The sequence below is a fragment of the Leucoraja erinacea genome, chromosome 23 (genome assembly GCF_028641065.1).
Source record: "Leucoraja erinacea ecotype New England chromosome 23, Leri_hhj_1, whole genome shotgun sequence".
NCBI lineage: Eukaryota > Metazoa > Chordata > Chondrichthyes > Rajiformes > Rajidae > Leucoraja > Leucoraja erinaceus.
In genome coordinates this window covers 9,925,970-9,950,375 of record NC_073399.1, presented here as the reverse complement: position 1 = coordinate 9,950,375, position 24,406 = coordinate 9,925,970, and the positions used below count along the sequence as shown (strand labels likewise).

Below are 24,406 nucleotides of genomic sequence, written 5' to 3'. Positions count from 1 at the left end.
TTGGACCAAGCTTAAAACAGGAAACCAACAATCTGCGGGAATCACGTGACAACACCAGAGAGGAGTTCACAACTTGGAGTTGAACCCAGATGGAAATGAACTTGTGTTGTACACCGTTTATGCAACCAACATCGATAAGCCTATAACCAGCCAAGGCAAGGACTTTCAAACTAAACTATTGATAAATGAACAGTTAATCGATATGTGTATTGACACGGCAACAGATTGTTCGGTCATGAGCAGAGACCTGTATGAAACAAAGTTCGCACAGACACCATTGTTCGAGAGTAAGGTCAAGATGAGAACCTACTCGGGCAAAGTTTTGGAGACGTGGACAAATGAACTGTAAAGTTCAGCATAATGGTCAGTCAGTAACACTACAGCTACAGAAATAAACCAACCCTCCTTGGAAAGGATTGGCTGAGTAGAATAGAATTAGACTGGAAGAACATTTTCAGCTTCGATTTGTCCCAATCATGTCTTGAAAACATCAGCAAACATGCAAACATTTTTGCCGACAGTTACACGGGAATAACAGGGTACTCTGCACACACTCGACTTAAGCAAGATGTGAGACCTGTGTATTGCCAACCAAGGCCTGCACCATATGCACTAAAGCAACAAGTGGAGGAAGAACTCGACAGGTTAGAGTGGAATGGAGTACTCGTGAAGACAGATCAGAGTAACTGGGCAACGACAATTGTGGCCGTACCCAAGGCCGACAAAACTGTTCAACTATGTGGTGATTACAAAGTCACAATCAACCAAGCCGTTGATGACGAACAATATCCGTTACCAACCTCGCAAGGTCATTACGCAGAACTTAGCGGAGCAAGAGTCTTCACTAAACTGGATTTGTCTCACGCTTACGCCCAACTCAATGTCGACAAGGAAAGTCAGCAGTACTTGACTATCAACACATATAAAAGGGCTTGTATTCACATACAAAGCTGCCCTACGGTGTGAAATCCTCCCCAAAAATGTTGCCGTCTGTCACGGACAAAATGTTGCAAGGCATTCCACACTGTGTGTGCAACCAGGATGATCTACTGATATTCACAGAGGGCGTGGTAGAACATCTGGAAATCCTCGAGCAAATTCTCACACGACTCAACTGCCACAATGTCAAACTGCGACAAAGTAAATGTGCATTTGCGCAGTCAGAGGTGGTCTACCTTGGACTCAAAGTAGATGCCAACGGACTTTGCCCTGTGAAGGTGAAAGTGGAAGCAATAGTGAATGCTCCGAAACCCAACAATGTGTCAGAGCTACGATCGTTCCTTGGGATGGTGCAGTTCTATGCACGAGTCCTTCCAGATTTAGCAACTGTGGTAAAACCACTACATCATCTGCTACACAAAAGATGTGAAATGGGCGTGGGGAAAGGAACAGCAACGTCGTGGGGAGAGTGTGCAAACTCCACACGGACAGTACCTGAGGTCAGGATCGAACCCGAGGTTTTCTATTCCCCCTTCCATTGATCCCATCTACATCGTCACATTGCCCCAGCGAGGCCAGCAGCAAAACCAAGGACCAGTCTCACCCCAGTCACTCCCTCTTCTTCCCCTCTCCCATCGGGCAAGAGGTACAGAAGCTTGAAAACTTGCACCTCCAGATTCAGGGACAGGCAACTGAACCATCTTACCACAACCGGAGAGCAGTCCTGGCCTCATTGGAGACCTTTGAACTAACTCTAATTGGAATTTATCTTGTGCTAAATGTTGTACCCTTTACCCTGTAACTGTGGACAACGATGGTTTTCACGTCTGGTCTTTTCGTTGACAAGATAGCACGCAAACAAAAGCTGTTCACTGTACCTCACCGCACATGACAACAGTAAACTGAACTCAACTCGGGAGTGGACATGATTTCAGCAAGTGGTGTACAGGCAACAGCCCAACAGGGGGCAGCCAAGAGAAGATTATGGCCTGAAATGGCTGGGGAAATGATTGAAAGAGATTGAATAACAGATCTCAGCAAACTCATTCATAAAAAAGGATGTGAGATTTTGGCCAAGAGGCTAGTTTGGAGAAGCTAGTGTTGTTCCCCTTGAGGGAGATAATATTAAGGAGATGAATGATACTATGGATCGTGTAGGAAGAAACTGCAGATGCTGGTTTAAACTGAAGATAGACACAAAAAGCTGGAGTATCTCAGCGGGACAGGCAGCATCTCTGGAGAGAAGGAATGGGTGACTTTTCTGAAGAAGGGTCTCGACCCGAAACGTCACCCATGCCTGCTCTCCAGAGATGCTGCCTGTCCCGCTGAGTTACTCCAGCTTTTTGTGTCTGCCTCTGATACTATAGATAGGCGACGATTCGAGTCGGAGCTCTTCTTTATAGTCTGAAGGAGAGTTCCGACCTGAAATGTTGCCTATCCCATGTTCTCCAAAGAATATGCCTGACCCGCTGAGTTACTTCAGCACGATGTCTTTTTTGGTCTATGGGATATGGATCATGTTTATCTTGACATCATGTTTGGCCCCAATGCCGCTATGTTGAGGTGGCTTTAGACTTTAGAGATACAGTGCAGAAACAGGCCTTACGGACCACCGAGCCCACTCCAACACCCATCACCCATACACCAGTTCCATCCTACACCTTAGGGACAATTTACAATTTTACTGAATGCAGTTGACCTACAAACCCGCACGTTTTTGGGGTGTGGGAGGAAACCGGCACACAACAAAAGCTTTTCACTGTACCTCGGTACAGATGGGACATTGTATATGCCCGTACTGTAAGCAGCACAGGGACAGCACAGTGGCATGGTGGTAGAGCTGCTGCCTCACAGCGCCAGAGACCCAGGTTCGATCCTGACCTCGGGTACTGTCTGTGTGGAAACTACACGTTCTCCTTGTGACCGCGTGGATTTTCTCTGGTGCTCCGGTTTCCTCCCACATCCCAAAGACATGTGGATTTGTAGGTTAATTGGCTTCTGTAAATTGCCCCGAGTATGTAGGGAGTGGATGCGAAAGGAGGATAACATAGACCATAAGATATAGGAGCAGAATTAGGCCATTTGGCCCATCAGGTCTACACTGCCATTTGATCATGGCTGATACAACTAGTGTGAATGGATGATCAATGGTCGGCATGGATTAGTGGGCCGAAGGGACTGTTTCCATGCTGTATCTTTCAATCAATCGATCAATGACTAACGAACCCTGAAAGACTACCGTAAATTCATCAGTTATAGGAGCAGAATTAGGCCATTCAGCCCATCAAGTCTACTCCGCCATTCAATCTATCTCCCCACTCTCCTGCCTTCTCCCCATTACCCCTGACACCCGTACTAATCAAGTGAGCTGCTCATGAAATTCACATTACTTTCTTCAGCGAAGTTTCGGGGTGAAGGATCACTGGTGCCCTTCTGTCTCTCCGATACCCCAGAGATGTTGGTGCTCTTGTCCTGCAAATGGTCAGGTAGGTGGGGCCGGGCTGGGTCAACATCTGGAATGTTCTGCTCACTTAGTTCCCCTGTCGGACTCTCCTGGAATAAAACACAGACATTTAAATGCGTTTCAACAACTTCTGCATTGGTGCAGCAGCGTTCTTCACAACGCCATTAGTCACAGGAGCAGAATAAAGGCCATTCGGCCCATCGAGTCTACACCGCCGTTCAATCATGGCTGATCTATCTTTCCCTCTCAACCCCATTCTCCTGCCGTCTCCCCCATAACTTTGGACACCCGCACCTCGTGTCACTTCCACCACACCTGAAGGTGTTTCAGGGCCAACGGAGGTGGCCCACCAGGGTTCGACTGGAGACACGAGGCCGTCAACCTACGCAAGCGGACGAGAGTTGGACGTTGAACAATGGTCACGTCGCCAGAGACGTCACCATTGCTTTCCGTCACGTGGATGGGATCCAATTTGACATTGTGCCACGTTTAGCATCTCATTGAAGTAGAAAGTCTGCGGCTTGGCCACTGTCAGAGTAACAGCCCTCGAGATGATCATGGCTGATCATCTCTCAGTATTTTTCCTCCTTCTCTCCATTTCCCCTGACCCCTTTGTTTTCTACTTCTAACTCCCTCTTACATATAGCCAATGAACTGGCCTCAACTACCTTCTGTGGCAGAGAATTCCAGAGATTCACCACTCTCTGTGTGAAAAATGTTTTTCTCATCTCGGTCCTAAAAGATTTCCCCTTTAACCTTAAACTGTGACCCCTTGTTCTGGACTTCCCCAACCTCGGGCCCAATCTTCCTGCATCTTGCCTGTCCAACCCCTTAACAATTTTGTAAGTTTCTATAAGATCCTCCCTCAATCTTCTAAATTCTAGCGAGTACAAGCCGAGTCTATCCAGTCTTTCTTCATATGAAAGTCCTGACATCTCATTGAACGTCTGCGGCTCGCACTGTCAGAGTATCAGCCCTCAAGAGTCCAGGGGTAACCGGGGTGAATTAGCGATCAATGGTTGGCATGGACACAGTGGGCTGAAGGGTCTGTTTCCACCCTGTATCTTAGTCTTGTCTACTTTGGCTCAGTTTATTATTGTCATGTGTACCGAGATACAGCGAAAAACTGTTTTGTTGCCTGCTGTCCAGTCGAGCAAAAGACTGTACATGATTACAATCAAGCCATCCACAGTGTACAGATGCAGGAAAAAGAGTATATTATTTAGTGTCAGGTAAAATCCATAGCAGATCAGTTGGGCTAAAGTGATCTGTATCGGTACTGCTCCTCGTGTTTTGTTCCTTTATTTGGGGCCAATTTCCAAATAAGAAAATACGCATAGTACTTTACAGTAGTGCAGCGGTAGAGTTGCTGCTGTACAGCACCAGAGACCTGGGTTTGATCCTGACTATGGGTGCCGTCTGCATGGAGTTTAAACGTTCTCCCTGCGACCACGTGGGTTTTCTCCGGGTGCTCTGGTTTCCTCCCACATTCCAAAGACGTACAGGTTTGTAGGTTAATTGGCTTCTCTAGTGTGTAGGATAGAGCTAGCGTACGGCATGGATAGCATGAGCCCAGTGGGCCGAAGGGTCTGTTTCCACGCTGTATCTTTAAACTAAACTAAACTAAATTAAACTACTGCAGGCATATTAGATAATTCAGACTGCAGCCGTTTTAATCTCAACCATTAATGTATGCATTCAATAAATATCAATTCACAACACGTTACAAGGTTTAGCCAAAGTAATGCACCAAACACTTAGAGCATCATGAATCCTTTTATCAATTAAATCGTGGAACACATTTGTCGGTGTTATGAATAGATAATTATAAATTATTAATGCTGTCTAACAAACTCTGTGCCATTTTTTAGTTGAATGCTCCTTCGACAAATTGTTTATTGTCAAAGCTTTCGTTGCGTGCTAACCAGTCAGCGGAAAGACAATTGAGCCATTTACAGTGTACGGATGGTAAGGAAATACCGTTTAGTGCAAGGTGTAAAGCCAGAAATATTGCGATCAAGGATAGTCAGAGGGCCACTGACGACTAGTTTAATAGGTAACATTCTTCCCCAAGACGCATAGAGTTTAATGGGAACAATGTCTGTTTATATAAATTGAGTGACCACTGTATCTCTTATATTTTGAGAATTGGGTTCTGGGAATTGTCCACTTTTCTTGGATTTCACTTTGTTAAAATGAAACGTCTCTGAACAAAGAGGTCAAGAGCACATGGCTGGCCAGGAGCCACAAGGGGGGAGTCATGTGACAACATCAGTTGCAAGTCTTATAGAAACTTACAAAATTCTTAAGGGGTTGGACAGGCTAGATGCAGGAAGATTGTTCCCGATGTTGGGGAAGTCCAGGACAAGGGGTCACAGCTTAAGGATAAGGGGGAAATCCTTTAAAACTGAAATGAGAAGAACTTTTTTCACACAGAGAGTGGTGAATCTCTGGAACTCTCTGCCACAGAGGGTAGTTGAGGCCAGTTCATTGGCTATATTTAAGAGGGAGTTAGATGTGGCCCTTGTGGCTAAGGGGATCAGGGGGTATGGAGAGAAGGCAGGTACGGGATACTGAGTTGGATGATCAGCCATGATATTGAATGGCGGTGCAGGCTCGAAGGGCCGAATGGCCTACTGCTGCACCTAATTTCTATGTTTCTATGTTTCTAAATATGGACATGTACTGGGAAGGAGGAGATCAAGTGGGAGCAAGTGATTGGCTGATGATGAGGGAATGTTGGCATATGGTTGGATATGGAAGTGTAACGGGTGGAGCATGCAGAGTTGAAAATGGTACAAAAAGAGATGATCCTTTGTTTGAGACTCAGAGCTCCACGTGGATCGATGACGTGGGGAGATCCAGCTTTTATTTGCAAATAAAAGTCTAAAATTCTTGAAGAATTCAAGAGGTTGCAAAAGGTTGAACAGGTTAGGTCTTTATTCTTTGGAGCGCAGAAGATTAAGGGGGGACTTGATAGAGGTCTTTAAAATGATGAGAGGGATAGACAGGGGTTGACGTGGATAAGCTTTTCCCACTGAGAGTAGGGAAGATTCAAACAAGAGGACATGACTTGAGAATTAAGGGACAGAAGTTTAAGGGTAACATGAGGGGGAACTTCTTTACTCGGAGAGTGGTGGCTGTGTGGAATGAGCTTCCAGTGGAGGCAGGTTCGATTTTATCATTTAAAAATAAATTGGATAGTTATATGGACGGGAAAGGAATGGAGGGTTATGGTCTGAGTGCAGGTAGATGGGACTAGGGGAGGATAAGTGTTCGGCACGGACTAGAAGGGCTGAGATGGCCTGTTTGAGATGAGAAGAACTTTTTTCACGCAGAGAGTGGTGAATCTCTGGAACTCTCTGCCACAGAGGGTAGTTGAGGCCAGTTCATTGGCAATATTTAAGAGGGAGTTAGATGTGGCCCTTGTGGCTAAGGGGATCAGGGGGTATGGAGAGAAGGCAGGTACGGGATACTGAGTTGGATGATCAGCCATGATCATATTGAATGGCGGTGCAGGCTCGAAGGGCCGAATGGCCTACTCCTGCACCTAATTTCTATGTTTCTATGTTTCCGTGCTGTAATTGTAATGTGGTTACATAATTCTCCGCGTGGCCTGAGTTTGACCTACCTGGTCAAAGAGGTAGACGGTAACGTCGTCGTAGAATGAGACGGCCTTTTTCTTCCTCTCCAGGTCATCGCAGTAGGTGTTACACATCAGGTTGGGCAGCTTGAGGAGGCTGCGCAGGTTCCTGCCGTCGTCTTTGTCCGTCACCACGATGGGGACGGCGGGCGCGTCCTCCTCGCTGTCCTCCTGGATGTTGTAGATGCGCAGCTCCTCGTCCGAGTCGTCGCTCTCCTCCTCCTCCTCCTCCTCGCCCTCCCCCTCCTCCTCCTCCCCCTCCTCGCCGATGAAGGGGGGCCGGGGTTCCTTGCTGAGGGTGAGCGGGGGCAACTCCAGGGTGAGTTGCACCAGCTGCATCTTGGGCACGATGCATCTCTCCAGCCGCTCCTCCACGTTCAGGGAGTAGGGCTGGAATTTCCTCGCCGCCACCTCGGCTGCGCCGCGGCAGCCCACCCCCCTCTGGTTCCCCGGCTCAGACAACTGCTCCTCCAGAATCAACTCCGTGCCGTCGAAGATGCAGCCCGATGGTGCTTTGTAGTGGCCTCCCTTCTTGGGGAGAGCTGCCAGTCTCTCTGAGTTGCACTTCTTCTGGAGCAACCCATCTCCGCTCTCTGAGCCGAAGCCCACTCTTTCGTCAAACATCTGCCTGCAAACATAATAGTCCACCGTGGTAACACCGTCCTTGCCCCGATGGTCAACCTTGTCGCCGATCGCCGTGTGTCCGCTTGGGTCCGTTCTTGTGCAACCGGTGGTGGTCATTGGGTCTGAGATCTCCTCGATGCCCGTGGACTCCAACTTGGCAAGACTCTGGGTCGGGTTGCAACGCTGCCGTGACTCCTCGCCCATTGCACGGGCCGGCATCTCCACTGCGTGTCTGGGCTGTGAGGACCCGTTGACCGGCGGTGGAGGAACGCTGGCCACATGCATCTCCACCAAGAGGTCATCTCTGTCCAACTCCGGCGCTGCCGAGCACCGCTCCGACTCGGCGTCATAGTCCGAGAAGTAAGCCGAGTCCCGGCAGGAGCTCTTCTCCTCCTCCTCGTCCTCCAGCGAGGGCGGCTCGAAGCCCTCCTCTCCCTCGCCGACCCCCGCGCCCACCTTCTGCTCCGCCGGCTCCTTCAACACGAACTCGGGCGACTCGAAGTTCTCGGTGTCGTAGCCGCTGTCGGCGGCCCTGGGCTGCAGTGAGGCGTAGTGCGAGGTGGGGCTGAACGTGTCGCAGGAGCTGCCCGTGGACGGGATGTCCAGCGACTCCAGCGAGTCTGGGGTCCCCACCACCTTGCTGTGCAGGCACTTGTGGGAAGTCGCCACCACCAGCTCGCTGCAGCTCTCGCTCTCCGGCGCCAGGTCGGTGAATATCTCAGATGTGACATCGGTCTCGTCGTCGCTGCCCACGTCGGTCTCGGGGAAGCTGGTGCTGGACAGGGTCTTGACCGGGGAGATGTCGTGGCGTTTGGGGTCGGTTTCAGACGGCGGGGAGACGATGGTCAGGTCCGTCACCGCGATCTCCACCTGCGCGAAATCCTGGGGCGACTGCGGGCGATCTCTGTGGCCCGAGCTGTCCGTTGATGGTTTGGTGATGTCTAGGTCGGGCAAGGTCTCGCCCCCGTTGGCAGCGCTCCTGCAGTTCTTCACCACCAGCCCCGACAAAGGGTCGACAAACTCCTCGTCTCCCGAAGCCTGCGTCCGGGCAGGAAGGAGGTCCCCTCTCCCCTCTGGGCCCAGCTCCACAGGAGACTGTCTCTGAGCTTCAGGGCTGGAGAGGGGGTGCCCGCACCCCGCAACTGTAAGGAGGCGACTGCCTTCCCTGCACCCCGCTTCCCCCTCGCACCCCCCATTCTCCTTGGAGGCCAGTGGTTCCAGCGGGTGGGAGAAGGAGAGGGGGGCCAGAATCCCCATCTTGGGCAGGTCCATGTCTGAAATGTCCGCTAGGATTTTGCCACCAACAAATCCCGAGTCTTGCCCGTCCCGCTCCAGCGAGCGCGGTGCCATCTCGCCGCCGACCCCGCCGCTCAGCGCCCTCGGTACCACCTCGCTGGTCACAAGGTCCCCATCCTCCGCTTCAACCGCGCTCTCCCGTGGCTGGGGAGTGATGTCGTGGTACCAGGGGTCACGGCTGGGGAGAGGCTTCGCATTGTCCAAGGCGGGCTCGGTTGGCGCCGCCGCCGCCGCGGGATGGACCATCTCCTCGTCTCCTCCTGGCGGCTGGTACCCGTTGGCCAACCCGGTCTCGTCCAACTGGTCGTAGGAGGCGATGAAGAGCGACCCGGGGTCCCCGAGCTCCAGGGGTGACACCCCCAGGGGGTCCACGTAGACCTTCTCTCCCGAGTCCCCCCCTCTCCAGCTGTCGTTGGCCAACAGGGACTGGTTAGCCTCATCTCCCGGGAATGTGTGGTAGAACTCTTGTGCGGACTTGCTGCGGGTGAAGTAGGGCTCTCTCTCCCAGGAACCCTGGTCGCCGGACACGCTGTGGCCCAGGAGAGGCTCCATGGTGAGGGAGATGGCGGGGCTGTTGTCCTCGTTGTCCATCATGGTGTCCCTGGCTTGGAAGCCCCGCCAGGATGACTCCGGTTGGCACTCGGGGCTGTAGCTGCACATGGTGTAGTCCAGCTCCATGTTGCAGTCGCTCGGCTCCTCGATGCGGATGTAATACTCGCCGGTGACCGACGGACTGTGAGCACTGATGACCGGCACCACGCCGGGCGGCTCCAGGCTCTGCGGCAGGCTGCACTGCTGCTTGGACTCGTAGAAGGAGTTGGAGCAGACGGGCGACACGCTGAGGCTCAGCCTCCCCGAGGCGCTGCTGGGGAAGTAGATCTCCTGATACTGGGAGCCTGCCTGCACCAGACCCACCGGGGACGGCTGGAAGTTCTCGACCGGCTTGCGGTCCCACTTGTACTCGAAGTTGAGCCCCTGGCTGGTCTCCGTGACGGTCAGCACGTCGTCCACCTCGGTGTGGAAGCCGTCCTGCCCGAACTGCTCGAGTAGGGGGAAGGAGGAGAGCTGGGTGGCGTGGCTGCAGCTGGAGCCACCGGGCTTCATCGCGTTCCACCGCTTCTCGAACTCCTCTTCCACGTCGCTGGACGCCTTGGCGCACAGGTAGCTGAGGAGAAGGTGGACCTCGTCCGCCGTGGGCCTTTGCTCCGGCTGCAGCCAACAAAACTGCATCACCTCGTACCTGCAAGCACACAACCAGAGGGTTACCAGAACAAAGACACTCAATGCTGGTTGGAGTATCACAGCACAGAATCTCATATGGAGTCATAGAGTGATACAGTGTGGAAACAGGCCCCACACCGGCCAACACGTCCCAGCTACACTAGTCCCACCTGCCTGCGTTTGGTCCATATTCATCCAAACATATAAGATTGTTAAGGGCTTTGGACACGCTAGAGGCAGGAAACAAGTTCCCGATGTTGGGGGAGTCCAGAACCAGGGGCCACAGTTTAAGAATAAGGAGAAAGCCATTTAGAACGGAGACGAGGAAACACTTTTTCTCGCAGAGAGTGGTGAGTCTGTGGAATTCTCTGCGTCAGAGGGCAGTGGAGGCGGGTTCTCTGGATGCTTTCAAGAGAGAGCTAGATAGGGCTCTTAAAAATAGCGGTGTCAGGGGATATGGGGAGAAGGCAGGAACGGGGTACTGATTAGGGATGATCAGCCATAATCACATTGAATGGCGTTGCTGGCTCGAAGGGCCGAATGGCCTACTCCTGCACCTATTGTTTTTTGTCAAACCTGTCCTATCCATGTACCTGTCTAACTGTTTCTTAAATGGTGGGATAGATAGACCCAGCCTCAACTTCCTCCTCTGGCAGCTTGTTCCATACTCCCACCACTCTTTGTGTGCAAAAGTTACCCCTCAGATTCATATTAAATCTTTTCCCCTTCACCTTGAACCTATGTCCCCTGGTCCTCGATTCCCCAACTCTGGGCAAGAGACTCTGTGCATCTACCCGATCTATTCCTCTCATGATTAATGGAGAACGTGCAGAAGAGGTTCACCAGAATGTTGCCTAGATGAGGGCTATCAGAGGAGGTTGGACAAACTCTGATTGTTTTTTCTCTGGAGCATGGAAGGGTGAGCCTAGAGTCAACGGGGAGATTTCTGGGGCAGGTACTATCCCAATGTTTAAGAAATATAAGTAAGTAAGTAAGTTTATTGGCCAAGTATTCACATACAAGGAATTTGCCTTGGTGCTCCGCCCACAAGTAACAACATGACATACAGTGACAGTTCCGAATGACTCAGAAAACACTAAACATTAATAATAATAAAACATTAATGATAAAACACCATTGAACAAGCATTTGAACCAACAAAATACCAGATCAAAGGGGGCTACAGAATTTTGGCTGTTGAGTAGAGCAACTACTCGTGGATAAAAACTGTTTTTAATGTCTGGCTGTGGCAGCTTTGACAATCCGGAGTCGCCTTCCAGAGGGAAGTGATTCAAAGAGTTTGTGGCCAGGGTGAGAGGGGTCAGAGATGATCTTGCCCGCTCGCTTCCTGGCCCTTGCAGTGTACAGTTCTTCAATGGAGGGAAGGTTGCAGCCAATAACCTTCTCTGCTGATCGGACGATTCGCTGCAGCCTCCAGGTGTCGTGCTTGGTGGCTGAGCCAAACCAGACCATGATGGAGAAGGTGAGAACAGACTCTACGATGGCCGTGTAGAATTGGACCATCATTGCCTGTGGCAGATTGTGCTTCCTCAGCTGCCGTAGGAAGTGCATCCTCTGTTGTGCCTTTTTGACTGTGGAGCCGATGGTAGCCCCCCCACTTAAGGTCCTTGGAGATGATGGTTCCTAGGAACTTAAAAGACTCCACAGATGTGACTGTGGTGTTGTTGATGGAAGCCTGGCGTACTTATATGCTCAGTATTTTGAATGAAAATGGTTTAGAGAAATATACGGGGAGAATGCAGGAGGATGGGGTTTGGAGGGAAAGATAGCTCAGCCGTGATCGTGAATGGCCGAGTAGACTTGATGGGCCGAATGGCCCAATTCTGCTCCTATGACTCATGAAGTTATGATAAGGGCCAAACGCAGGCAGGTGGGACCAGTGCAGATGGGACATGTAGGGGGCCTGGGCAAGTTGGTCCGAAGCGCCTGTTTCAACGCTGTATGACTCCATGATTCTCCGTGAACTCTGTTCTAAATGATCGACCTCCCACTCCCCCCCCCATGCCCCCTTCCTTTTTGAAACACAAACAGTCGGGAAATACATTACGGAGGCAGACTTACCAGCGGTCTGATAGTGGCAGGTTGAGCAGTGGTTTCTGGAGTTTCAGCTGCTGTTCTTTGATGGTGTAGGTGAGCACCTCCTTATCGGAACAGCGGTGATAGGGTTGGTTCCCAAACTCAAACAGCTCCCACAAGGTAACACCCAGGGACCTGTCAGAAAGAATCACCGTCAATGGGAACAACTCAGGGGGCAGGTAACTGGAGGAATAGTGTGGGATGGAACTGTAGATGCTGGTTTAAACCAAAAATAGACACAAAAAGCTGGAGTAACTCAGCGGGACAGGCAGCGTCTCCGGAGAGAAGGAACGGGTGACATTTCGGGTGTGAAGAAGGGTCTCGGCCCGAAACTTCACCCATTCCTTCTCTCCAGAGATGCTGTCAGCCCCGCAGAGTTACTCCAGCTTTTTGAGTCTAACAAGAGGAATAGATCTTCTTATTCTTGCGTATGGCATGCACAGCCTAAAGTTGCAGGACAACTTGTTCTATTTGATCTTATTTCATTGTGCAAGGCAGGTTGATTGCATTCGTCGAAACAAGGCGGGCCACATGAAGGATGCACTCTTCCCACCCCAGAGGAATAGATCAGGTAGACACACAGAGTATCTTGTCCAGAGTAGGGGAATCGAAAACCAGAAGACATAGGTTTAAAATGAAGGGGGGAAAAGGTTTTATAGGAACCAGCTTATACACCTACCAACTTTTTTCACACAACAATGGAGCGAGGTCCTGTAGGTGGTAGTTGGGGCAGGAACAATGTGTAAGAAGCAATTAGGCAGGTACCTGGCTAGGACAGGTTTAGAGGGATATGGGCCAAATGCAGGCAGGTGGGACTATTGTAGATGGGGTATATTGGTTGGCGTGGGCAAGTTGGGCCAAAGGGCCTGTTTCTGGATGACTCGATTACAAACCTACTAATCCTAAAACACCATAAAACCACAAATGAGTATTGCAAAAAATGGAAAGTTTCCAGTAAATATTGGGAAATTGCAGGTGTGAAAACACACACCTCCAGATTCAGGGACAGCTCCCCCCCCCCCCCCCCCCCCCCCCCCAGGCAACTGAACCATGCAACCAACAACTAGAGAGCGGTCCTGAGCTGTCGGTGCCATATTCCCAAATCCCAGGAACCAACCATCTTCCTATTTAGTGGCGCAGCTTGCAAAAGCCGCTGCCTCACTGCTCCAGAGACATGGAGTTCGAACCTGACCTCGGGTGCTGTCTGTGTGGAGTTTGCTCGTTCTCTCGGTGACTGTGTGGGTTTCCTCTGGATCCTCCGGTTTCCTCCCACATCCTAAGGACATGCATGTTTATAGGTTAAATGGCCCCCGGGTGTGTATGGAGTGGACCCGGGTGTGTATGGAGTGGACCCGGGTGTGTATGGAGTGGACCCGGGTGTGTATGGAGTGGATGCGAAAGTGGAATAACATAGAACTAGCGTGATCAGGTGACTTCGGACTTTAGAGATGCAGCGCGGAAACAGGCCCTTCGGCCCACCAGGTCTGCGCCGACCACACTGCACACTAGTACTATCCTACACACCAGGGATAATTTTACCGAAGCCAATTAACCTACAAACCTGCACGTCTTTGGAGTCTGGGAAGAAACCGGAGCACCCGGAGAAAACCCACGTGGTCATGGGGAGAAGGTACAAACTCCGTACAGACAAGTACCCGGGTCTCTGGCGCTGTGAGGCAGCAACTCTACCGCTGCACCACCGTGCCAACCCGCCCCAAATCGCGATGGATGGTCGTGGTCCGTTGATGATCACGGTGATTGATGGGCAGCATGGATGCGGTGGGCCGAAGGTCCTGCACCTCCAAACCAAGCAATACAGTTTAGGAGCCGGAACAAGCCTGACACGTCACCCATCCCTTCTCTCTGGAGAGGCAGGCCTGTCCTGCTGAGTTACTCCAGCATTGTGACTAACTTCGGTGTAAACCAGCATCTGCAGTTCCTTCCCACACAAACTGAACTAAATATATCCATGCGCCATGGACCAGTCTGGTTTCTGATGCCCGTCTGCAGCCAGTACACAGGACAGCGCAGTCCTCCTCACCCCCTTGCTCACCAGATGTTGCTAATCTTGGTCTGATCCACCACAAGCAGATTGCCATGGACGTCATCGATGAGCTCAGGTGCAATCCAGCGCAGCGGAATCCAGTGCTGATCGGGAGTTACCAAGTAATCTTGCTGTCAAAATAAAACATTAGAAACACAACAAGTCAGGTCACTCAGTTCCCTGGCGAATCCCCACCACAAAATCACCGTCAAAACATTATGTTGAAATGCCAGTCATTACGCCAGTCATCAAACTATTTCCTTTGGAGTAACAGTGGCTCAATCGTACTTTGTAGTCATAGGTACTGAGGTGCAGTGAAATGCATTTTTTTGCACACAGTTCAGTAAAAATCTCACTCTACTTAAACATAATTAAGTACAAGAGAGAAAGAATAGTAAATTATTTTAGTTTTAGTTTTGAGATACAGTGTGGAAACAGGCCCTTCGGCCCACCCGGGTCGACCAGCACACTAACACTATCCTATCCGCAAAGACTGCTCCCTCCGTAACTCCCTGGTCAATTCTTCCCTTCCCATCCGCACCACCCCCTCCCCGGGCACTACCGCAGGAGATGCTACACTTGTTGCTTTACCTCCCCCCTCGACTCCATTCAAGGACCCAATCAGTCGTTCCAGGTGCAACAGAGGTTCACCTGCACCTCCTCCAACCTCATCTATTGCATCCGCTGCTCTAGATGTCAGCTGGTCTACATCGGTGAGACCAAGCGTAGGCTTGGCGATCATTTCGCCGACCACTTCCGCTCGGTCCGCATTAACCAACCCGATCTCCCTGTGGCTCAGCACTTCAACTCCCCCTCCCATTCTGAATCCGACCTTTCTGTTCTGGGCCTCCTCCATGGCCAGAGTGAGCACCACCGGAAATTGGAGGAGCAGCACCTCATATTCCGCTTGGGCAGTCTGCACCCTAGTGGTATAAACATTGACTTCTCCAATTTCTGGTAGCCCTTGCTGTCTCCTCCACGTCTCAGCTCTCCCTCAGCCCACTGGCTCCTCCTCTTCCTTTCTTCTCCCCCCCCTCCCCCCCTCCTCCCCCCACTCTACATCAGTCTGAAGAAGGGTTTCGGCCCCAAAAGGTTGCCTATTTCCTTCGCTCCATAGATGCTGCCTCACCCGCTGAGTTTCTCCGGCATTTTTGTCTACCTTCGATTTTCCAGCATCTCCAGTGCCTTCTTGAACACTATCCTACACACTGGGGACAATTTACAATTTTACCACAGCTAATTAGTTTAAATCCCTGTACAACCCTTTACTCCAAGAATAAACCTCAACCTCTAATTCACCAGCACCTACCTCCTTCTTTGAACTTTTGCCGCAACCATCACCTTTGCCACTAGTTTTCTCACCTTCAAACTAGTTTTATCTCTAAGCTTTCTCAGTTCCGATGAGAGGCGAGCGTTGCTTTTCTCTCTATAGACGCTGACTGGCCTGTTGAGTGTTATCACCATCCTCTGTTTCATTCGCTTTAACCGCTTGCAGGGAACATGGCGAACAAGAGCCACTAGGTGTCCTTTGAGAAAGATACTGATGTGCGAGACCATAGCCAGAGTCACTTCTGGGGAATACACACACGCCTTCCCATGTGCTCTTGCTTCCTCTCTAAGGGTCGCCAGGGCTGGTCTGTCAAACGACCGTTACCCACCAACTCTAGCGGAATGGAAAGAACGAACTCGCATCACAAAGCACCAGGGCGACCACAGAATCCGGACTCCAATTGCGGAACCCCCAACAATCCATCCCAAGTTCTGATCTCCGCCTCGCATCATGAGCCCACCATGAGCAAAGGCTGTTCCGAAATGGAACCTCCTTGGCGATCGTTTCGCCGAACACCTCCGCTCAGTCCGCATTAACCAACCGGATTTCCCAGTGGCTCAGCACTTCAACACCCCCTCCCGTTCCGAATGGCTAAGTAGACTATTTCTGCAGTACACTTGCTAATCGTGGGCAATACTCTGCTGGAAATCCACGTGAGAAAATTAATTTCACCATGTTAGCACCTTGCACATGTGAGAATAACAGCAGCATTGAACCATAGATGAGTCCTGACCTGCTTAATATTTCCAGCAATGTCAGGGTTGCCCTCCAGCTCCTCGATTGTCTCGAACGCAAGGTGCTGGAGTAAGTCAGCGGGTCAGGCAGGATCTCTGGAGGTAATGTCCTTGCTGCCTGACCCTCTCAGTTACTCCAGCACTTTGTGTTCCAGGCAAGATCCCAGTGTCTGAAGTTCCTCGTGCCTCTGTCTCCTTTACCTTGTACTTGTTGTGGGACAGTCCATAGTCTCCGAGTTTGACGGTCAGATCCGCGGACAGCAAGCAATTGCGTAGAGCCAAGTCACTGTGGCGGGGGGGGAAGGGGGATTGGGGAGTGGGGGGGGGGGGGGGGTCAGAAACACAGGCGTTACTAAACCATACTTGGGAGCAACTTCAATTCACTCAAGTGTAGTTGTCTTGCCGCGACTTGCGTAGTTCTCTTGCCGTGGACTTCGACGAAACGAACAATCAATCAATCAAAGATTTTATTGTCATTCAAAAATACACCAATAACTGCAAGTCTGAACGAAATCTCGTTGCATCTGGCTCACCGTACGACATAAAATAACGGTGAGCCAGATGCAACTAAATTTTGGTCAAACCTGCAGATCTGACAAACAGGGAGAGAAGGCCTTGCATTTAAGTAGCACCTACAATCTCCCTTTCAGCGCACAGTCATAGTCACACAGCACGCAAACAGGCCCTTCGGCCCAACTTGCCCATGCCGACCAAAATGGCCCATCTACACGAGTCCCACCTGCCTGCGTTTGGTCCATATCCCTCCAAACCTTCCTTATCCGTGTACCTGTCCAAATGTCGTAACTTGCCTCAACTGCAGTACTTTGTCTGGCAGCTCGTACCGTATACTCATCACTCTCCGAGTTAAAAAGCTGTTGTCCTCGTAGATCTTTCCCCTCTCACCTCAACCTATGCCCTCAGGGTCTTGATTCCTCTACTCTGGGTAGAGGAATTCCACAGATTCACAACTCTCTGTGTGAAAACGTTTTTCCTCATCTCGGTCCGAAATGTCCTAGCCCTTGTTCTTAAACTGTGTGACCCCTGGTTCTGGTCTCGCCCAACATGGGGAACGTTATTCCTGCAATTCCATCGCGTTGGCCCCGAGTGTTCGCCAAGTAACATCTTATCATCAGGCATGCGGAAGCAGAGGTGACGGGGAGGGGACCACTGGAGATTGCCTGGTGGCATGTTGTCCGATGGGTCGAGGCTACGCCCGCTGGTCAGTGGCTGGGCTCGAAGTCAGCGGCCTCCCACCACAACAAAATCACTGATGCTGGAGACGTCACCTTCACTCTGGCAGCATCAGGATATTGTTGTGGGAAGTGGCCAAGATGGGGCAGGCACCAGCATCGCCCGGGGAGTTTATGGAGCGAGGGTCATTAGGGATAGTAGAATCACACACAGAGAGTGGTGAATCTCTGGAACTCTCTGCCACAGAGGGTAGTTGAGGCCAGTTTATTGGCTATATTTAAGAGGGAGTTAGATGTGGCCCTTGTGGCTAAGGGGATCAGGGGGTATGGAGAGAAGGCAGGTACGGGATACTGAGTTGGATGATCAGCCATGATCATATTGAATGGCGGTGCAGGCTCGAAGGGCCGAATGGCCTACTCCTGCACCTAATTTCGATGTTTCTATGTTTAATTAGGCCATTCGGCCCATCAAGTACACACCGCCTTTCATCATGGCTGATCTATCTCTCCCTCCTAACCCCATTTTCCTGCCTTCTCCCCATAACCCATTGGCACCCGTGCCAATCAAGAATCTATCTGTCTATCTATCTGCCTTAAAAAATATCCACTGACTTGGCCTCCACAGCCTTCTGTGGCAAATCATTCCACAGATTCACTGCCCTCTGACTAAAGAAGTTTCTCCTTTGGGGAGAGGAGGTGTGGGCTGGGGAGTGAAGGATGAACACACACCAGAGAAGAAGAAGGGAAAGGGGCTCATAGAAACGTAGAACCGTAAGGATTGCTGATTTCAGTTCATGACGCGGACAGATCTACATCTCCGAATACAGATTTGAAAAATTCTCTTTTAAGGGGCCTTCTCTTCTATTTCTACTTTCCACTTTCTCTCTTCCTTTTTTTTATTTTTTATATACACACTTCACGTTTTTCTACTCTCTACCATCTATTTTTCCACTTTTTCCCCTTTCTATTGTTTTCTTTTTCTTGTCCTGCTTACTTCCTTCTATAACATAAAACTAGAGGTTGTACATAGAATGGATTAAGGTATTACATAGTTGGCACCTAAAATTAGGTTCCACTGTACTGTTTTGTGCTGTATTAACTTCTAATAAAATAAACAAAAAAAAAAAAAAAAAAAAAAAAAAAAAGAAACGTAGAAACGTAGAAAATAGGTGTAGGGCATTCGGCCCTTCGAGCCAGCACCGCCATTCAATATGATCATGGCTGATCATCCAAAATCAGTACCCCCGTTCCGGCTTCCCCCCCCCCCCCCCCCCCCCCCCCATCCCTTGATTCCGTTAGCCCTAAGAGCTAAATCCAGTTCCCTGTTGAATACATTGGATGGGTTGGGTGGGATGGATTGTATGGGGAGAGGTTGAGAGTGGGGAGGTGGAGAGGGGAGAAAAACAGGGGAGAGTGGGTTCTGGGATGGGGAAGGGTTGTGGGTAGGGAGATGAAGAGAGCGGGAGGGGGGGGAGAGGGGAGGTGGCTTGGTGGATGGGGAGAGGTGAGAGGGCTTGTTGCCATGCTGTACGCCTCTCTATGACGTTGGGTGAAGGTTGACTTGCTCCCCTACCTGTGGATGTAGTGATGTTTGTGGAGGTGCTGGAGCCCTGACGTAATCTCACACGCCATTCTCTGCAGGGTCGAGGGGTCCGGGGCCAGTTCGTCCGCCGCGCTGTGGGTCCTCAGGTAGCCCTTTACGTCGCCCTTTAACGCAACGCACAAGGAGGTCAATGACGGAGCCGCGGGTTCAGGCGTTCGACTCTTCTCTCGGTTCACAAGTTCACAGGTCACAGGAGAAGAATGAGGCCATTCGGCCCTTCGAGTCCACTCCGTGGACTCGATGGGCCGAATGGCCTTATTCTTCTCCTGTGACCTGTGAACTTGTGGCCTAATGGCCTAGTGACCTAATTCAATCTCTTGCCTCCCAATCCCATTTTCCTGCCTTCTCCCCATGACCCTTGACACCCGTTCTAACCAAGAATTTGTCCATCTCTGCCTTAAACATATCCACTGACTTGGCCTCCACAGCCCTCTGCGGCAATGAGTTCCACAGATTAACTGCCCTCTGACTAAAGAAGTTCCTCCTCCACCTCCTTTCTAAACGGGCGCCCATTTAATCCGGAGGCTCTGACCTCTGAGCCCTAAATCTCGCACACTGGACATAGACCAGTGCGGCAGAGGGGTCTCGGAGAGATCACCCCGACACCAGGCCTCCCCTTGCCCGCTGTGAACACATTTTATAATGCAATATTTTAAAAGGGGCAGCACCTTGGTGCAGAGGTAGCGTTGCTGCCCCAGGCACCCGGGTTCGATCCCGACTATGGGTGCTGCCTGTGCAGAGTTTGCACGTTCTCCCCATGACCCTCGTGGGTTTTCTCCGGGTGCTCCGGTTTCCTCCCACACGCCAAAGATGTGCAGGTTTGTAGGCTAATTGGCCTCGGTAAAGATGGTAAACTGTCTCTAGTGTGTGAGGGATAGTTCTAGTGTGCGGGGATACCTGGTCGGCATGAACTCGCTGGGGCCGAAGGGCCTGTTTCCTCGCCGTGTCTCTAAAGTGATAAAGCCGAACTAAACCCGCCCGGAATGGGAAATCCGCCAATCCCGGCAGTACTGAGAATAACTTTTGCATAGTCCTGACCCAACCACTGCAGAAGTTGAACCTTGAATAAAACCCCTGTCCCACGGTACGAGTTCATTCCAAGGGCTCTCCTTGAGTTTGCCCCGATTCGAACTCAGAGATTTACGGTAATGGCCGCTCGTCAGTACTCGGGGCTCTCGTGGACATTTTTCAACATGTTGAAAAACCTTCACGAGTTTTCCCGTGCTTACCTGCCGTTAGCGAGTCTTCCCGAGTTCCTGCCGTTAGCGTTACGAGCCGCTAAGAAACGTCCCCGAGCTCCGACGTACCCGCTACGTTCATTCTCCGTGCTTACCACGAGTTAGATTTTTTTTTAAACTCAGGAGAGCTCTTGGAATGAACTCGTACCGTGGGACAGGGCTTTTAATCTGTATCTCAAATGCAATTAACAGTTACAGTCAATGTTCTAAATGTTTCACTAGAAAATACTGCTGATTGTGTCCGAGGAGTTGTAATGTTAGGGCATAACCACCAGGAGGCAGAGGAGAACCAAATAAATGTAACTGGATTGTAAAAGCTAAAACTGCAGAATTTGGAAATCTGAAATCAAAGGAGCAAATGCTGGATCAGGCAGTCTGAGGGGAGAAAGAAACTGAGTTCAATGCAGGTTGATGATCATTCATCAGAGCTGGCCGCAAACTGGAAAGGCCAGTTATCTGAAATTGTTTAAATGAAGCCAAGATTCAAGTCAAAAGTATTTAATTGTCAGTAGACACAAAATGCTGGAGTAACTCAGCGGATGAGGCAGCATCTATGGAGAGAAGGAATGGGTGATGTTTTGACCCGAATCTTCACCCATTCCTTCTCTCAATAGATGCTGCCTCAGCCGCTGAGTTACTCCAGCATTTTGTGTCTACCTTCGATTTTATCCAGCATCTGCAGTTCTTTATCACACAGTATTTAATGGTCAATTGCACTATAATCAGAGCTAGGGGGCCAACGGTGGAGTTGCTGCCTCACAGCGCCAGAGAGCCGGGTTCCATCCCGACCACGGGCGCTGTCTGTACGGAGTTTGTACGTTCTCTCCCCGTGACCGGCGTAGATTTTCTCCGGGAGCTCCCGGTTTTTCTCCCCACACTCCAAAAACGATCCCGGGTCTCTGGCGCTGTGATGTATTCCCGCTGGGAAAAGACCGGATACTCACCAGCTGACAGAATTCCATGACCAACAGGTATGGTGTGACCTCCGTGAGTTGTGACAGGCACTGGAGCAGATTGGGATGCTGCAAGCTCCTGCAAGAAAATCACTGGTAGTTAGTGAGCAAGACTAACCAGTTAACCAATTAACTTGCCACACTGTTAACCCCCGTACGTGTGCCCAGATAGTTTAGTTTAGTTTAGTTTATTGTCACATGCACCGAGTTACAGTGAAAAGCATTTGTTGCGTGCCGGAAAGTCAGCGGAAATTCAATACATTATTACTGTCAAAGCTGCTGCAGCCAGACATAACAACAGCTTTTTTTCCACGAGTAGTAACTCTACTCAATAACCAAAAATCTGTAGCCTCCTTTTGCTCTGGTCTTTTATTTAATTCACATGTTTAATCAATAACGTTTCATTATTAATGTTTAATGTTTTATGTGTCATTCCTAACTGTTACTGTATGTCCTGTTGTCAATTGCGGGCGGAGCACCGCTGCAAATTCCTTGTATGTGAATACTTGGCCAATAAACTTGTTCCTTCATTATTCATTCATTTATTCATCGAGCCATTTAGAGTGGTGAGAGAATATTATTGTTAAAGTAGGAAATATTGCTGTAGGATCACTACTCTAACCGATTTACTGATTTAAGAGCGTGGAGCGACTGTAATATGTGATTGTAGATCTGCTTCTGTGGCTAGCACCCAAATAGTCACCTGGGTTGGGCGCCATCTTGGTAAGCATCTTGGAAGATATTACAATCCCTCAAGGACTCACCATTTTCGCGGACGAAATGACATTGTGAAGGTTGAATCATAAGTTGATAAGTCTCGGGGCAGCACGGTGGCGCAGCGGTAGAGTTTCTGCCTCACAGCGCCAGTGATCCGGGTTCGATCCTGACCACGGGTGCTGCCTGTATGGAGTTTGTATTTTCTCCCTGTGACCGCGTGGGTTTTCTCCGGGTGTTCCTGTTTCCTCTCGCACTCCAACCAGCGATCACCCGTGCACGGGCACTATCCTACACACACTAGGGACAATTTACAATTTACGGAAGCCAATTAAACTATAAACCCGTACGTCTTTGGAGTGAAATCGGAGCACCCGGAGAAAACCCACGTGGTCACAGAGGGAGAAATTACAAACTCCGTGCAGCCAGCAACCGTAGTCAGGAATGAACCCGGGTCCCTGGTGCAAGCGGGGCAGCGATGTAGAGAGGCCTGGACTGTCCGAGGGGAATGAGGGGGGTAGCTCACCTGTGGGGCTGGACTTCCTCCAGGAATCGCATCTGGTCCTGAATGCTGGCTCCGACCTTTAGCTCCTTCACCACCACCTGGCAGGAGTTGAGGCTGATGTTCACTTCACCGAGGAATACCTGAAACACGTGCGAACAAAAGGTTTTCCATTGGTTCCCCCGATATCCCCCTCCCACCCCGTTTCAGAACTGCTGCTGCTAAACTCTCGAGGTGTAATCCAAGGCAGGGCATTGGTACTGCAACAGTGTTTAAATATTGTGGAGTTGAGTTCAGTTTGAGTTTTTTTTTAAATATTTATTTTATTAGAAGCAAATGTACAAGGAGAGAGTAATTGACTTTACAATGATACAATTTCCGTACAGCTTCAATTTTAACATTTTATAATCTAATAACTGAATCGGGGAAAAAAGAAAAAAGGAAAAAAGGGAAATAAAGAAGAAAAGAAAAAGAAAAGTAAGAATTCCGAAAAAGACGCGATAGAGAAACCCCTGAACTAACGAAGAAGTGAAACAAGTGGAGGTATATCCCACTACCCTACCCTACGCTCCCTCACCCGACCCTAGTGTCGGTTTTGAATTTGTGTTCAACCAATATGTTGTTGAAGAAATTCAATGAAAGGAGACCTTATTTTGGAAAATTGATCTGGTTTGTCAGTCAAAACAAGCCTTCTTTTTTCTAAATGAGTTTGAGTTTTGTTGATTGTCACGTGTGTACCGAGGCACGGTGAAAAGCGTTTGTTGCGCGCTAACAAGTCAACGGAAACGTCACCCGTTCCTTCGCTCCAGAGATGCTGCCTGTCCCGCTGAGTTACTCCAGCTTTCTGCGTCGATTAACGGAAAGACTATACTTTCATGGACAGGAGCATGGATATGAAAGGTTTCGAGGGAATGCGTGGAAAGGAACTGCAGATGCTGGTTTATATACTGAAGGCAGACACAAAATGGTGGAGTAACTCAGCGTTTGAGGCAGCACCTCTGGAGAAAAAGAATAGGTGAAGTTTCAGGTCGGATATCCCTCCAACTCTATCCTTTCTGTGTCTGAACAAGGGTTCCGGCCCAAAATGGCACCTATTCCCATTCTCCAGAGATGCTGCCTGACCTGCTGAGTTGCACCAAGGTTTAGAGGGATAAGGGCCAAACGCGAGCAGGTGGGACTATTATCGATGGGGCATCTTGGTCGGCATGGGCAAGTTGGGCTGAAGGGCCTGTTCCCGTGCGGTATGACTATAAACCCACGACTTTCAGAGAGAAACCTTCCTACAAAAATTCCCTTACTTCCAGCAAGGCACCACATGAGGTCCACACTCCATTTTAACTACCCATCCCATTCCCACACTGACCCTTCTGGGCCTGGGCCTCCTCCATTGCCATAATGCATAGCAAATTGGAGGACGAACACCTCATATTTTGCTTGGGTAGCTTATACCCCAACGATATGAACATTGAATTCTCTCATTGTAACTAACTTCATCTTGCAGGAGGCCTTTGATAACATGCCGTATATGAGCCTGCTGAAGAAGATGAAAGCCCCAGGGTACCAGAGGGAAGATACTAATTCTGCTCCTCATATGGCTCAGGGCGGCACGCTGACTCACCGCCCCAGAGGCCCGTGTTTGAACTTGACCTCAGGTGCTGTCTGTGTGGAGTCTGTCCGTTCCTTCCCTGTGACAACGGGAGTCCGGTTTCCTCCCACATCCCAATGACCTGTGGGTTTGTAGGATACTGGCCCCTCTGTAAATTGCCTCCTAGGTGTGCAGGGAGTGGATGAGAAAGTGGGATAACACACAACTA

General features: G+C 50.2%; 1 protein-coding gene across 2 annotated transcripts in view; it reads right to left on the bottom strand.

The window, feature by feature from the left end:
- aatkb (apoptosis-associated tyrosine kinase b) overlaps positions 1-24,406 on the bottom strand; it is a 158,508-nt gene that overhangs the window by 4,984 nt on the left and 129,118 nt on the right. For both annotated transcript variants that reach the window (XM_055653829.1, XM_055653830.1), the window contains 8 exons: positions 22,617-22,735; positions 21,368-21,455; positions 19,156-19,289; positions 16,594-16,678; positions 14,338-14,459; positions 12,270-12,419; positions 7,035-10,206; positions 3,330-3,492 (listed from right to left, as the gene is read on the bottom strand). In XM_055653829.1, the coding sequence (XP_055509804.1) occupies positions 3,330-3,492; positions 7,035-10,206; positions 12,270-12,419; positions 14,338-14,459; positions 16,594-16,678; positions 19,156-19,289; positions 21,368-21,455; positions 22,617-22,735 (4,033 nt within the window). The remainder of the gene's footprint in view (positions 1-3,329; positions 3,493-7,034; positions 10,207-12,269; positions 12,420-14,337; positions 14,460-16,593; positions 16,679-19,155; positions 19,290-21,367; positions 21,456-22,616; positions 22,736-24,406) is intronic.